General features: G+C 36.6%; 1 protein-coding gene across 2 annotated transcripts in view; it reads right to left on the bottom strand.

Moving 5' to 3' along the window:
• Positions 1 to 229: 229 nt before the first annotated feature.
• RGPD4 (RANBP2 like and GRIP domain containing 4) overlaps positions 230 to 15,480 on the bottom strand; it is a 37,458-nt gene continuing 22,207 nt past the window's right edge. The window contains exons 21-30 of one of the 2 annotated variants that reach the window (XM_081327565.1): positions 14,348 to 14,425; positions 10,889 to 11,053; positions 8,261 to 8,347; positions 4,897 to 5,117; positions 3,983 to 4,250; positions 3,233 to 3,331; positions 2,958 to 3,100; positions 1,938 to 2,211; positions 1,505 to 1,839; positions 230 to 790 (exon numbers count right to left, since the gene is read on the bottom strand). In XM_081327565.1, coding sequence (XP_081183691.1) covers positions 485 to 790; positions 1,505 to 1,839; positions 1,938 to 2,211; positions 2,958 to 3,100; positions 3,233 to 3,331; positions 3,983 to 4,250; positions 4,897 to 5,117; positions 8,261 to 8,347; positions 10,889 to 11,053; positions 14,348 to 14,425 — 1,976 coding nt within the window. In that variant the 3' untranslated portion in view covers positions 230 to 484. The remainder of the gene's footprint in view (positions 791 to 1,504; positions 1,840 to 1,937; positions 2,212 to 2,957; positions 3,101 to 3,232; positions 3,332 to 3,982; positions 4,251 to 4,896; positions 5,118 to 8,260; positions 8,348 to 10,888; positions 11,054 to 14,347; positions 14,426 to 15,480) is intronic. The other variant, XM_081327564.1, reaches the window with a different exon arrangement.

The raw sequence follows: 15,480 nt of genomic DNA, 5'->3' as shown, positions 1-15,480 counted from the left end.
ACCTATAATTTCAGGCAGTAGCCTGTTTTTTAAGACATTAAATATCAAAATAAGGCAACTAAATATCACCACTTAAGCAACTCAATCTTTTGCAGCATTTTGTTTGCTATAGGAAATCATTCTTTAATACAAATATATGTAGTATAGAAATATCAATTATCTTGTAATATTATTTGAATTCAATTGATCCAAGAAGCATACAGAAACACAGAATTCCAGACACCTGGGATTTCATTTTAAATTATTTAATACAAAATCAGGAGGAAACAAAAGTACACCTGAAGTAGACTAGTGTTTGAACGTTTATTTCACAACATGTAGGCAATTGCAACACATTTTAAAAAGTACTCAGCTATGAGCTGTAACTTTACATTTATACATCAGAAGTTGTTCATTTTTTAAACAAACAAAAAACCCTGAACATAATCTTGTCTAAATCTGCTGAAGATTTTTTTAAATCTCTGAATATGTCAGCAGAATCATTTCATATTTGTCCACAATCTGTAATCACAATTCTTTTTGACACTATTCCTTTGGGAGAGCCAAAAGATTCTATTTTTTTCACTATATCCATCCCATCCTTTACAAACCCAAAGACAACATGTTTAAAGTCCAACTGTTCTGCCTTTTTGAGAGTAATAAAGAATTGAGAATTGTTGGTATCTCTGCCATGATTTGCCATTGACAATAGGCCAGGACCAGTGTGTTTTATTTCAAAATTTTCATCTTCAAATGAATTTCCATAAATGGATTGTCCTCCTGTGCCATCGTGCTTAGTGATGTCACCTCCCTGGAATGAAAGAAATTGAAAATTTAGTAAAATATGTAATAGGTGGAAATATCTCAAATACAACTAAAACATGTTTACCAATAATAATACATCCTTAAACAGGAATAAATCCCTACTCTCAGTGACAATGGAATATAGGATCCCGATTGATTAAAAAAATGAAGGATATTAAGTCTATTCATATAATTGGCAGCACTCAAACAATAAAGTATGTTTTGCTTTTACATGTATGAACTCAAAGCTAAAAGCTTAGATCACCTTTTAGACCGAAAATTCAATACTATTCAAACACAATGGCAAAAAGCCTAAATGCAACTATAATTTCCAGTTATATTTATTTTCATTTTTTATTGGAGAGCCTAAGAGTCACTTCAGGTGAGAAGGGCAAGCCATATAAATTTGAAAAATAAAATACTCAATGGTGGAAGGTTACTCATTATTACTAATTCAAATAAATTCTGTTATGCCACTGTTAAGACTTTTTCTTTCTGCTTTTCTCATTTGTGATTATATTTTCTGTATTGATAAGCTTTTTTTGTATTGGAACTCAATTGATTCCAGTTCAAAAAAATGCACATATGAATTTGAAACAGTAACTAATTTTTTTCTGAGTCACAATTTCTTGAGGAACTCAGAAAATTATGCAGTAACAAGTGGATGATAAAATTGAAAAGTAAAATCCTTCTGATCAGTCTCTGAATTATTGTAACTTACCTGACAGACAAAATCTGGAATTATTCTGTGAAATCTAGAATTTTGGAATCCAAATCCTTTTTCTCCTGTGCACAATGCCCTGAAGTTCTCAGCGGTTCGAGGAACAACATTGGAAAACAATTCTATTGTTACATGCCCCAGAGGTTCATCATCAACAGAAATTTCAAGATATACTATAGGGTTAGATTCCTTTGAAAATTTTGCTGCAAAAGATATGTGTCCCTTCTGTTGTTCCGACAAAATCAGTTGACACTCTTTAAATCTCGTCTTGAAGGTATCAGCTAATTCTTGGGTTTTAAATCTAACTGCAAGCTGTTCTACCTTAGCTTCACCATCTGAAATGGAAATTCAAGTATTATAATAGCAATGATCTTGCTGTGAAAATAATAGAAAGGATAGTGAAACTATGGGACATCTCAACAAAAATACTCACCAGCATAATCCGTTGCAGTCCAAACCATGGCATTATTTGAAGAATTCAAGGGTTTTAAATCAATTGTTTTTGTGATTATATGGTTTGCACAAACTTTGAGAACTTGATCCCTTCTCATTAAAATTCGGTAACATTTCTTTTGCGTATGGAAGAGAATCTTTAATTCTCCAACGCCACGTTCTTTCCACTGATTGACTTCTCTGTCCCATCTGTATAGTTTTGCCCTTTCTTTGAAGATAATGTCTTCATCTTCTTCTCCAGATTTTACTTCAACCTAGCAGAAATAAATAATCATGTTGAATCACACCACTGCACCAATGTTTAATTGGAAGGATAGAGTCATAAGGCCTGTGGGCTAATTAGTGGAGTTCTAAATGACAAGACTTTTTAGAAAGCTGACAAATGTTATCTACAAGTCTGTCCAATTAAGACAAAGTAGAAATACACAAACGTAAGATAGATGACACTGCATATAAACTAACTTAAAGATTAAAGTAGAAGCAGATTAAATCACGCCAACTTATGAGACACAGAGAATAAGCAGATAAAATTCCAACACTGCAATGGAGAAATCAGTTTAAGACTGAATGAGACACAATCAGTATCGGTTTCTTTAGCCAAACAGGAAAACACTAAAGAAAACCCCTTAACTCCTTCAAAATATTGTCAGATTCCACTTGGGAGAAGATGGCATATTCCAGTCTGAATATTTATAGTTTACAATGAGCAATCACAGTTAACCCTGCATATACACACACGCCACACACAGAAGCATGTCTAGTTTTTTTTAAAAAAGAAATATATATGTTAAGTCTTTCAGATTTCTGATATTTTAGTCCCATTACACAATAGGTTAAGTGCCTATTCTTCATTCTTAATCTTTTCATTTATTTCATGCAAAATCAGTACTGACAAATGAAAATAAATAGTTGACAAATAAATGGAACAATATTGTACCTTATGCCAGGAAACTGACTAAACAGATATATTTCTTCTTAAGATTCTGATTAGAAAACTTACCTCTGGTAGTGAGACTATTGGTTCAAAATGAATATCGTCACTATGTACCACTTCTTCATCACTTCCATCATCATGATCCCCTTTAGTGGCTGCTTGTACTCCAAATACAACTGCTCCTGTATTTGCCCACTTAAAATTTTTATCTGTTTAGATGAGAAAATAAGGGTATTAAAGCTTTTATATGACTACATCAGTTCACTTTTGCTATCAATTTTTAAAATTAAAAACTCCAGCTAGTTTTCTCACATTGATGATTGATAAACAAAATATCTTACCTTTGGAACCAAACGCAAAATCCCCAGAATTGCTTGAAGCCAGATCAGCAAATGACAAGCTTGATTTGTTATCAAGAGCAAAGGAAAAGGGATTATTCTCTACAAGAAAAGGAAATGTACAATTTTATCATCCACTGTATACTAGAAGCTTTCTTTTTCATCCTACAAGTGCAACCCTAACCCTATGCCAAAGTGCAAATAACAGTATCCTCCACTTATGACCAGTTCTTTAATGAGTTACAATGACCTTGGAAAGGTTGCTTTGCAGCCTAGAAAACAGTTCCAGCTGTCACAAAACTTCCCCTCCCTGCAGTCACATGACTGCAATTTGGGAGCTTGGTAACTGAATTGCATTTATGACTGGTTGCTGCAGTCACATGACCATTTTTTGCTGACATCCTGTGGGGTTTTTTTGCCAGTGTTTGTGATTCACTTAATGACTGCTGTAAAAACAGTAAAAAATCAGGTCCAATCCCAGAGTGCCTCAACTTACAACTACAATGACTTACAACCAAAATTCTGGTCCCAATTGTGGTCGTATGTTGAGAACTACTAGGATACTGCTAAAGCATTAGGCCTCCCATTATGCATGCATAAAAGCCATCTGAACAAACAAATTATGCTTCCCATTGAAATTCTTTGTCCTCCATGGACATCAATTTTTAATGAACTTGGAATTATGTTTACAGTTGTTTATTTTTGTCTAGCATAGCACATTTGACATTTCATATATCAAATAGACAAATATACCTTGATTTACAGATGCTTTAGAACTGGAATCACTTTCCTTCTTATTTGATAAATCAACAGGTTTGTCATCTGTTGCTAATACATTTTGAATGGTATGTGTAGTTTCAGGAGTAGAGTTGCCATCTGTTCTTAATGTATCACATGTAGTATACATAGGGATGGTTGTAGAATCTGATGCTTCAGAAATACTGTAGGCTACATCTGGTCCTCCTTCCTTATTGGAGCACACACCGTCAGCTGAAGTAGTTACTTCTTCTGCCTGAGATTCCTGAAAAATGAAACCACATTTGTTTTTATTAGTGTTTTTTTAATGTACCTGAAGGTTGTTTAGATAACTTTATCAGTTAATATGTGAAACACAAGCATGGTTCAGGTAATGATAGTGTGTACACAACCAATTATCTTGGCTTTATATTAAATGCCTACATAAGTAAAAGAATTAAAAGGTTACAAAAACCAAACCATTGTCCATGAACAGTAATTCCACAATCAGAATAAGCACTGAAAAAATGCTGACAATTATTTTATGCAAATGAACCTACCCAGATGCGACAGAAGAAAGACAATATCCTAAAGATTACTGAGTTTTGAGCTTTTGCAAGTCACATCATAAGAATTCTCTATGCTGTTCAACTTAATGTTAGTAAATGACCAATTCTTGACTTAAGAAAGAATATGGAAGACCCTAGTTTACAATCAACATGCACAGGAAAAATAATATCCTGACTGCAGCCCTATGTATAGTACACATATTTTTATATTGGTAGGAATGTTGTAGCACCAGAACAAAGTATAAACAGCAGATTGAACTTGAATATGAGGAAAACTGGGAAACAGAAAAGTGAAAGTAACACATCAAAACTATGAGAAACTCACTTTGCATTGAGAGTACACCTAATTCTTCTGTTACTTACTTTTGTTTCTTGAGTTTTTCTAAGTTCTGTCTCAAAGTCTTCTAAGTTGTCATTATCTTCATCAGTGTCACTATTAATACCACAGAAAAAAGTTGGAGGAAGTTTTAGAGTTTCTGCTTTAGCTTTTTCCTTAGGAGTTGGTTTCTTTTCCCAAACAACAATAGTCTCTGGATCAAGATGTTCTACATTCCTAGTCTCTGGATCAAGATGTTCTACAGCACCTGAACAGATAATACATTATGGTTTATAGAAAACATCAGCAAAATAGACTAATAAAATAAAGCTTCTAAATATGGGAGAAAGCTCGTCAAACTAACATACAGTAGTGGCCAAAATTGTGGAAACCTGTTGGGAAAAGTGTAAATTTGAAGTTTGATGGCTAATAACACCTCTTTTTTTTGGAGTAGTATCATAAAATTATATATCAATGGAAAAATAATTTAATCAAGAATGTAATACAATAACTTTTATGCAGGATTTGCTATTAGAATAGCAGTTATAAAGAAGAAAAGTGAAACACGTAGAAAAAATGAGATATACAAAAATTATCACCATAGAAAAAAATGAGATATACAAAAATTATTACTATGTCAGTTAATAGCATGAATTATGGCCTTACAATGTCTTCCCATGGAGTGAACCAAGTCCTTTAGTTCTGCAGCTGTGATAATGTGAAACCAAGATTGAATGATTGCTTTTATTAACCGGGTTTTATTGCTGGGTCGCTTCTGACTAACAAGTTTCTTTAGTCGACTCCATAGATTTTCAATTGGGTTAAGGTCTGGGCTATCCCCAGGCCATTCCAGCAGTGGAATATGATTATCTTGAAACCACTTTTTGCACACAGCAGCAACATGACATGGAGCTGAATCCTGTTGAAATATAAATGCTTCATTGTCTTGGAAAAGATCATGTGCGGAAGGCTTCTGTTTGGGCTCAAGTATTTCATTAATGTATTTTTGGCCACTTAAAGGTAAAGGTAAAGGTTCCCTCGCACGTGCGTGCTAGTCGTTTCCGACTCTAGGGGCCGGTGCTCATCTCCGTTTCAAAGCTGAAGAGCCAGCGCTTGTCCGAGGACGTTTCCGTGGTCATGTGGCCGGCATGACTAGACACCAAAGGCGCACGGAACGCTGTTACCTTCCCACCGTAGTGGTCCCTATTTTTCTACTTGCATTTTTACGTGCTTTCGAACTGCTAGGTTGGCAGAAGCTGGGACGAGTAACAGGCGCTCACTCTGTTACGCGGCACTCGGGATTCGACCCGCCAAACTGCCGACCTTCTGATCGACAAGCTCAGCGTCCTAACCCACTGACCCACTGCGTCCCTCTTTTGGCCACTTATATTCCCATTAATCACACAAATTCTGCCCACACCTTTTGATGTTATACAACCCCAGATCATAACACTGACTGGGAGTTTCACGGTACATGTAATGCAATCAGGATGCAAATCTTCTCAGATTCTTCTCCTTATGTATTTTATGACATCACTACCAAACAGGGAGACCTTGGTCTCATCACTCCAAATAACGCTGTCCCATTGTTCCTCTGTCCAGGTAACATGGGTTTTAGCCCAGTTTAGTCTTTTCAATCTTTGTTTGAGAGATAAGTGGTTTTTCGTGGAATTCTAGATTTTAGGCCAAATTCCTGCAGTCTGCGCCGAACAGTCCTTGCACTCAACTTCACATTGCATTGTGCCATTTCATCTTGTATACACCCAGATGATTTTCTTCTGTCACGTAGGGACAGTCTCTTAATTGTTCTATCATCACTTGCTGTTGTGCACCTTTTCCTGCCTTTACCAGTGTGGTTTTGTAGTGACTGAGTCTCCTTATACCTCTTCAAAAACTTAGAAATGCCACCTTTGGTTAAGTTTCCACCAATTTTTCTTCTAATTTCTTTATACCTGTAGCCTTGTTCACTTAATAATACTATTTTACATCGCTTTCTGGGCGACCAGTCAACTTTTTGCACCATTACTTTAATTTTATTATGTTTTACAAGTTCACTAAATGAAGGAACACAAAAAAACCCAACCAACTTGATAGCGATGACATAACACACTGACAAATGTCCTCCTCTCAGCTTCAATACCATCAATAACTGAATCCTACTGTGATCTGATTGGCTCATTGCCAAAACAAGATGACACCTGATTGGCTCTCTAAACATTCATGCTCATTGGCTAAAATCAGATGAAGAAAAGCTATCTGATATCAACCTAAGCAAGTTGTGCTTCCTTTTTCTGGTTATTTGGCTATAACTTTCCATAGAATACAGATAATTGAACAAACTTTGTTGCATTACATTCTTGATTAAATTACCTTTCCACTGATATATAATTTATGGTACTACTCCAAAACAGGGGCATCTGGAATCACATGGAAATCAAGATGAAGCTTCTTATAAAGACACAAAATTGTCTGCCTCATTTATGGTAACAATTAAAGAGACATTTAAGAAACAATACAGGTTCAGCCTAAGGCTGAGGTATCAACATATTTAGTTGTAATGATCTTTAGTAGCCAAACAAAACTGTATGAAAGATAAATTCTGGAATAGACCTCACAACTCCTAAGGATCACAAAGTCTAAAATATTAGTAACAGGATCATTTCCTTCTGTACTGCTACATTCTGTACAATAAAGCTGTTTTAACAACTGCAGTTGGTGAAGGGCTCTTCCTGCGAGATTGCCCAACTCTGAAGGGTCTTTTTCCCATACAGCTTAAGACAGGGGTGTCAAACTCAATTTCATTGAGGGCCACATCAGCATTGCGGTTGCCCTCAAGGGGCCGGGTGAGTATGGCCAGGGTGGGCGTGGCCTACTGGGTGGGCGTGGCTAGAGTGCGTATGGCCTACTGGGTGGGCATGGCCAGCTCTATATTGTTCGCATCAAGGGTGCCTATGGGGGCCCGGGCAGGAGTGGGACAGATCTGAGGGTCTCTGGCAGAAGGAGGGTCTCTGGGCCAGGGCCAAGGCAGTGGGGGCCATTCCCTCCCTGTTTCCAGGATGGCTTCGCGGGCCACATGAAACCACTTCGCGGGCCGGATCTGGCCCCCAGGCCTTGTGTTTGACATGTCTGGCTTAAGAGTACAATGGAAAATCTGGCCAATTCTCAGAAGTTCTGGAATTCAAACAAAACCATTCCTCTTTCCACATTTGAATGGATGTGGAATAAGATTCTATAAGATTAGATACATAAGATTAAAGTTACAAATAATTTAAATTTTCTTAGTTTCAAATTGCATTTCACTCTGAAAATCAGTGCTCTAGCAGAAAATTATCAGAAGAGTTCAAAATTTCTTCCCTAATTTCTTCTAAGAAACTATAAAATTAGTAATTAAATTAGATTAATATTGTTTACTTGTATTCGTTATTTCCGAGTTTTCTTTAGGTTCTTCTAAATACAATTTTCCATTAAGCCTTCTGACAGCTGTGTCATAGTCTTCATCTAAAATATGAAAAGCAGAGAATGATATAACATCAACTTGCAACTGAAGTTTACATGTATAGAAACACTTTAAACAAAATCAGCAATACACACTAATATCTGTTGTAGATAAAAAGGAAATCACAGCAACAATGAAAGCCCAAGAACCTTGGAAAGGAGAACCCAAAGACAGTCTAACAGTCTCCCTAATCACTACTTATGTTTTCCTCAGAGGCAGAAATAGAAAAACAAATCTGACTGGCTTTAATAGTTCAAAACAATTTTATTTGCCAAGGTTCTTTACTTCCAAGGGACAAGTCCTTGAACTTGCTGCAGGAAAAAAAGTGCATGAGCAGCATTCAAGAGTTTTATGACACAGAAAGATTTCCAGACATTTCTAATATTCCTTTTCAGCTTGAGATACAGTTGCAAGAAAAAGTATGTGAACCCTTTGGGATTATGTGGTTTTTTGCATGAATTGGCCATAAAATGCACTCTAAACGTCATGTAAGTTACAACAATAGAAAAACACAGTCTGCTTAAAATAATACTACACAAACATTAGCTGTTGTCATGTTTTAATTGAAGATAAGATGGAAACATTCACAGTGCAGGGTGGAAAAAGTATGTGAACCTTTGGACTTAATAACTGGTTGACCCTCCTTTGGCAGCAATAACCTCAACCAAACGTTTCCTGTAGTTGCAGATCAAACCTGCACAACGATCTAGAGTAATTTTGGACCACTCCTCTGCACAAAACTGTTTCAGTGTAGCAATATTCTTGGGATGTCTGGTGTGAATCGCTCTCTTAAGGTCATGCCACAGCATTTCAATCGGGTTGAGGTCAGGACTCTGACTGGGCCACTCCAGAAGGCGTATTCTGTTCTGTTGAAGCCATTGTTTTGTTGAATTACTTGTATGCTTTGGGTCGTTGTCCTGTTGCATCACCCATCCTCTGCGGAGCTTCAGTTGGCAGACAGATGATCGTATGTTTTCCTGAATAATGTCCTGATAAACTCTGGAATTCATTTTCCCATCAATGACAACAATCCGTCCAGGCCCTGAGGCAGCAAAGCAGCCCCAAACCATGATGCTCCCTCCGCCATGTTTTACAGTGGGAATGAGGTTTTGATGTTGGTGTGCTGTGCCATTTTTTCTCCACACATAGTGTTGTGTGTTTTTCCCAAACAACTCAATTTTGGTTTCATCTGTCCACGTTTGAAGTTTGCAGAAGAGCACCTGGATGTTCCACAGCACTACTGGCAAAATATACTGTGGACAGATGAAACCAAAATTGAGTTGTTTGGGAAAAACACACAACACTATGTGTGGAGAAAAAAAGGCACAGCACACCAACATCAAAACCTCATCCCCACTGTAAAACATGGCGGAGGGAGCATCATGGTTTGGGGCTGCTTTGCTGCCTCAGGGCCTGGACGGATTGTTGTCATTGATGGGAAAATGAATTCCAGAGTTTATCAGGACATTTTGCAGGAAAACGTACGACCATCTGTCCGCCAACTGAAGCTCCGCAGAGGATGGGTGATGCAACAGGACAACGACCCAAAGCATACAAGTAATTCAACAAAACAATGGCTTCAACAGAACAGAATACGCCTTCTGGAGTGGCCCAGTCAGAGTCCTGACCTCAACCCGATTGAAATGCTGTGGCATGACCTTAAGAGAGCGATTCACACCAGACATCCCAAGAATATTGCTACACTGAAACAGTTTTGTGCAGAGGAGTGGTCCAAAATTACTCCAGATCGTTGTGCAGGTCTGATCTGCAACTACAGGAAACGTTTGGTTGAGGTTATTGCTGCCAAAGGAGGGTCAACCAGTTATTAAGTCCAAAGGTTCACATACTTTTTCCACCCTGCACTGTGAATGTTTCCATCTTATCTTCAATTAAAACATGACAACAGCTAATGTTTGTGTAGTATTATTTTAAGCAGACTGTGTTTTTCTATTGTTGTGACTTACATGACATTTAGAGTGCATTTTATGGCCAATTCATGCAAAAAAACCACACAGTCCCAAAGGGTTCACATACTTTTTCTTGCAACTGTAGGCTAGAAGGAAGGTGCATTAGCTTTCTCAACCTATATATGATCAGACGTGAAGCTAGCTCATGCTCTTCCCTCTTGAAATCAAAGCTATAACTGTGCTATAGATCTGCACTAGCACCCAGAAAGTGCAAAGCCACAATAAATGTCAAAGATCCACAGACCTCTAGGACGACCAGATTCACACTTTCTTATGCTCATCACACTTCCCAAAGCCTGGCACTCAGACCAGCCTGGCAAATTGGATTATCAGATTCTACTATTTGATGGGGTATAATTTAGAATTTGTCTTTTACCTCCTTTAAAAGAGGAAGATGAAGAATAGGGCAACTATTATAATTTTCATCCCAAATTTTCAGATAACTTTCTTTTGAAGAGCACATTGATACAGAAAAGAATGAGAATAAATGAAATCTTGTTAAATTGGTCAAGGCTTTATCCTTTCTTATTCTTGGATCTTGTAAAAGATAAATAATTTTCAACAAATATTCCTTACCATCATCATCTTCACTCAGATAGTCAGGTTTGTTCTTATAGCAGAAGAATGTTGGGGGTAATTTAAGAGATTCTGCAAGAGCTCTTTGCTCAGGTGTTGGTGTTAACTCGTACACAATCAATACATCATCTGAGGGGATTGTATTTGGTTCCTTCTTAACCTCAACTGTAAAACAAGTTACAAATTAATTTCTTGAGCGAATCAGAAATTACAATACCAGCACATATACAAAGCAAAGTATATAATTAATCTGAAGACAATATACATAATATCATTCAGAAAGCTTAGTTGATATAACATTTTTTTCAGCCAAGAACATAAGACAAAATCATGCCATGCTTCTCGTTAGACAACTGTATTCAAACACATGTTATTTCTCATCCATTCTTTTAAAGACAACCAAACAATTCAGCAGCATTTTCAGTGGTACAGGCTAAAATCTAAAGCCTAAAAGCAACTTTATATGGCTCTGTACTTTGTTTCAAAACATTTCTTTAGGGAATTCAATGAAATTGAATAAATCATTCAGAGATCAAATTTGTAAAATATTGAAGTTACTACTCCACTAATTTTTATAATAGTTTTGGCACTGGTTTTAAAATCTAAAGAACGTTAACAAATGTACACAACTTTAGACCACTTTATCTTGAGTGTGGGTGTCAAACTCGCAATGTCATATGACATGTCGCGACATATCGTGACTTTTTGCCATTGCCAGCAAAGGGGTGGGCGTGGTTTCACTATGATGCATCCGGCCCATGGGCCGGCAGTTTGACACCCCTGATCTTGAAGGTTTCTCACCCCGCCCCCTGCACTTTTACAGCTTGATCCAGAACCGATATATTTTCTTCTTTGGGGAAACAAAGGGAGAATAAGGGATGGGGGGGGGGTTGTTTCCAAGACTTCCCATGTGTTCCTCTCTTCCCTTTTCCTAAGACTCAACATACTACTCTGTTCTCTTCTTAAGACTCTGTATCTTTCCTCTCTTATGGAAAACAAGGTCTGAACTCTTAATATTGTGGATGTGCCCACTTTATTTGGCTATTTAGAATCCATTTTTAATGAAATCAAATTTGTAACAGATTTATTATGATGGGAACGTTTATGGATTCCAAGGCTACTGCTGCTCTTCACTGGCAGTATGGTAACTTTTTCTTTTGTACTGCAATGTGTGAGCAGCTCAGAATCCTGTTTGTATTTGCAATATACAAGTCACAATAAACTAACAAACAAATTTCCTGTGACAGGAGGTTTTACAGTAGAGTTTATTCTGAATTTTCAAATTAGTTTTAAGTATCAATATTTGATGTATCAATTATCAGGACCAGGACTAATTGGGGAGATTTGTCCCAAGGTTAAATATTCCACTGATTTTAAAAAGCGAGAGGTTGATGCATTTCTCCCTGAACAGTATTAATGGATTAATTAATTTTAAAAAGTATCTTATTTAATTCAGGGCCTAAGAACTGTCAGTTCTACAAGACAGAAGTGTAGTGGACACCGTGTGCATTCCAGAAGAGCAAAAGACAGTAAAGTTTGTGTGAGGAGAGTTAAGACAGCTACTCGCTATTAATTTTCAGAATGTATGTAGAATTAAGGGTTCCAGGATGTATCTTTTTGTGCAAAATGCTTTAGTACAAAGAAAAGTCTAAGCAAATTAGGTTCAACTTTAATAAAATCTTTTGCTTTTACTTTTTAATAATCCTATTTTGTAAGCTGAAAAATGAATCAAGATGTGTGGCAATATCATAATTATTTTTAAATACAAATGACATTCACTTCTGTTTCCACCAGACTATATTCTTAAGGGCACTCGTATTGGAGTTATTTATTTCTGAAAAAACCTGCCAAAAATTGTAGTACTAGAGATGTCAGATCTGACAACAGAGTATGTAAAATTCTTTACATAAATTGTTTTTGTAATTGCTTATATAGTAAGATCAAATAAAATGCCAGACCTATATAGGTTGTTTCTCGCATTACTATCTCTCTATTAATGTGGAAACTCCAGATATCCATACGTCACTCGCTTTTTAATGTGAAAGCCAGAATTACAATATTTGGTTCATTAACTAACTGGATTAACAAAAATATTTCAGCAGTTAAGATGATTATCTATTTTAATGCTAGAAAGTTGGTGCCAATTTAAAAGATGTATCTCAACAGATAATAAACAATAGAAAATGTCTCTTTAGAGAACCTGGCTGTATGTGCATTATTTAAAAATAAAATAACTTTTGCCTTCAGATCTGAGGACTTTTATATATAATTACAGCTTCACATATATTTTCCTTTGAATGTATAAAGAGCTATACATACAACAGAAAATACGCATTCAAATTTGCAAGAAAACATATTTAACATTTTAACACAGAGAAGTTGTGTCAACATTCTGTCACTTAAGGATTTATTGAAACAGCATTTGACCAGGAGTGCCTAAGTTTTGGAGGCAATTGCGTGACTCCAGAGTATATGTATGTATCTCTCTACTAATCTCTGCATGCATACATGCACACACATGGGGATCAGCTGCAAGGAAGGTGTAAGTTTGTAATATGTGTAGTAGCGTTGAGTGTTCTAAAAACTCGCGTTATAATAATGGAGAAAAGTAGCATGAAAAAACTCTTTTTCAACCAAATTTAGAAAATCTGAATGTTAGCGTTTATATAATTTTTGGCTTGGATTTAAAGATCTAAAGAGTAAAATTCTATTTATAAAATGACTGTGAAGGAAATATTTCTCAGAAGTTTTCTATGCTATTCCCACCTGCTAACAATCTCCTCTGGAATATTGGAGAACCTATGAAAAATAGAATAAGAAGTTACAGAAGAAAGCAGTCTCTTCCTTACTGCTTTGTATTGTGGAGTCCATGGTGCTCTCTGAGCTTGGTTGTTTGCTTGAAGATGTTTCATTACCTGACTAGGTAACCACATCAATGCTACTGAGTGTGGGGTTTGCTTTCTGTTAATATACAATAGTTTGCCCTACCAATATTGATGGGGGTGTGGTTTTCCTCGTGAGAAGATTTCCTCCTTTGTTCACCACCAGACAGAAATGTTGCAAGCAAACAACCAAGCTCAGATTAGTGTATACGTTAATACACTACACTCCCATCATCAAAATTTACTTTAAAAAGATAGTACTTACAACAATTCTCTCAAGTTCCTTCTACCTTCCATCAAGACCAGCAAGCACCCTTACTTAATTTTTATCATCATAAATCAAGCAACAAGTGAAAGCCAATAGATAAGTGCTTAGAAGATAAAAGAACTAAACAATCCAAACTGGTAAGTGATTAAAGAATTGGCCTTTATATCACAAATCAATGCAGTCTATTTTTCTTCCACATGCATGTTAATCTTTCTGTTTCCATACTGTTAAAATAAGTTATTTGATGAGAATTTGAAAGCTGTCAGTGATTTCCAATAAGTGATGCACCACTTCATTCATAGTAAATACCTTCACTATTGGATTGAGAGGGGGATGAACTTGTCCAAAAGGCCATTGGGTTAGATTTAAAAAGACTAAAATTAAATCCTAAAAAATAAATTGTATTACTGTGTTATCATTACTAAAGGAGAAATGGGCACTGATAATTGAAAATGACAGTAATATTGCATATTGACAATATGCAACGAAAATTGCATTTTTATTGGTGGAGCAGTGGGCTAATGCCTCCTTAAGTAACACCAGCTGCCTGCAATTAGTGCAGGTTCGCATCCCACCAGGCTCAAGGTTGACTCAGCCTTCCATCCTTCCGAGGTAGGTAAAATGAGGACCCAGATTGTTGGGGGCAATTAAGCTGACTTTGTAATAATGCCGCTTGGGGTGTGTATGAAAGCCCTAATAAGCAGGCATATACATAGAATGAAGGCTACTGCTAAGCTTGTAAGCCGCCCTGAGTCTTCGGAGAAGAATAAAAATAAAAATAAAAATAAAAATAAATAAAATAAATTATGTTACTAACTGCAGCAAAATTTGCAGAGTCCTGCAATTCTTTAATCATTCCTTCTCTACCTTTTTTCAAGTTTGTATTAGGTTTTTTAATCATTATAGTCATCATTACAACCAACTGAACTGATTAGGTAAAAATGCAGATTCTACTTTCTACTGTCACTGAAAATGACAGCTCAAAGAGCTCATATACTCTTAGCTGATGCTGTTTGCTAATAAGTCATAATGACTATATTCACATACAATGCTTTGACTAAATCAATTATATAGTTTACTAGACAACCCATGACCCATCGGGTCATCATTTCAGGTATTTTCTTACCTAACAGAGAAATGGATTGACTAAGAGCAAAAAAGCAGTGAGAGCGACTTCTGACTTCCTGATGGCCTGATCACACCTGACCATTCTCCAGCAATTGATGGTGGGACTGGTCTACCTGCCCACCAGAGGCTAGGGTGGAATAGGTGTAGCTCATCTCCAGCAGCTGATGGACTAGTCTAATCTTTGGGCGGCAGCATAGCATCACTGAAGTGATCGCAAATTTGCCAAATTTCAATCATACAGTGTCTTGGGTCCCAGATTCTGGACACATTCTCTAAGCTGAGGTAGCTTGGTTCAAAAACTGTTGCCCTATGAT

The sequence above is a fragment of the Vipera berus genome, assembly GCF_964194415.1.
Source record: "Vipera berus genome assembly, chromosome: 4".
Classification (NCBI taxonomy): Eukaryota; Metazoa; Chordata; class Lepidosauria; order Squamata; family Viperidae; genus Vipera; species Vipera berus.
This window is presented reverse-complemented; position numbering and strand designations above follow the sequence as displayed.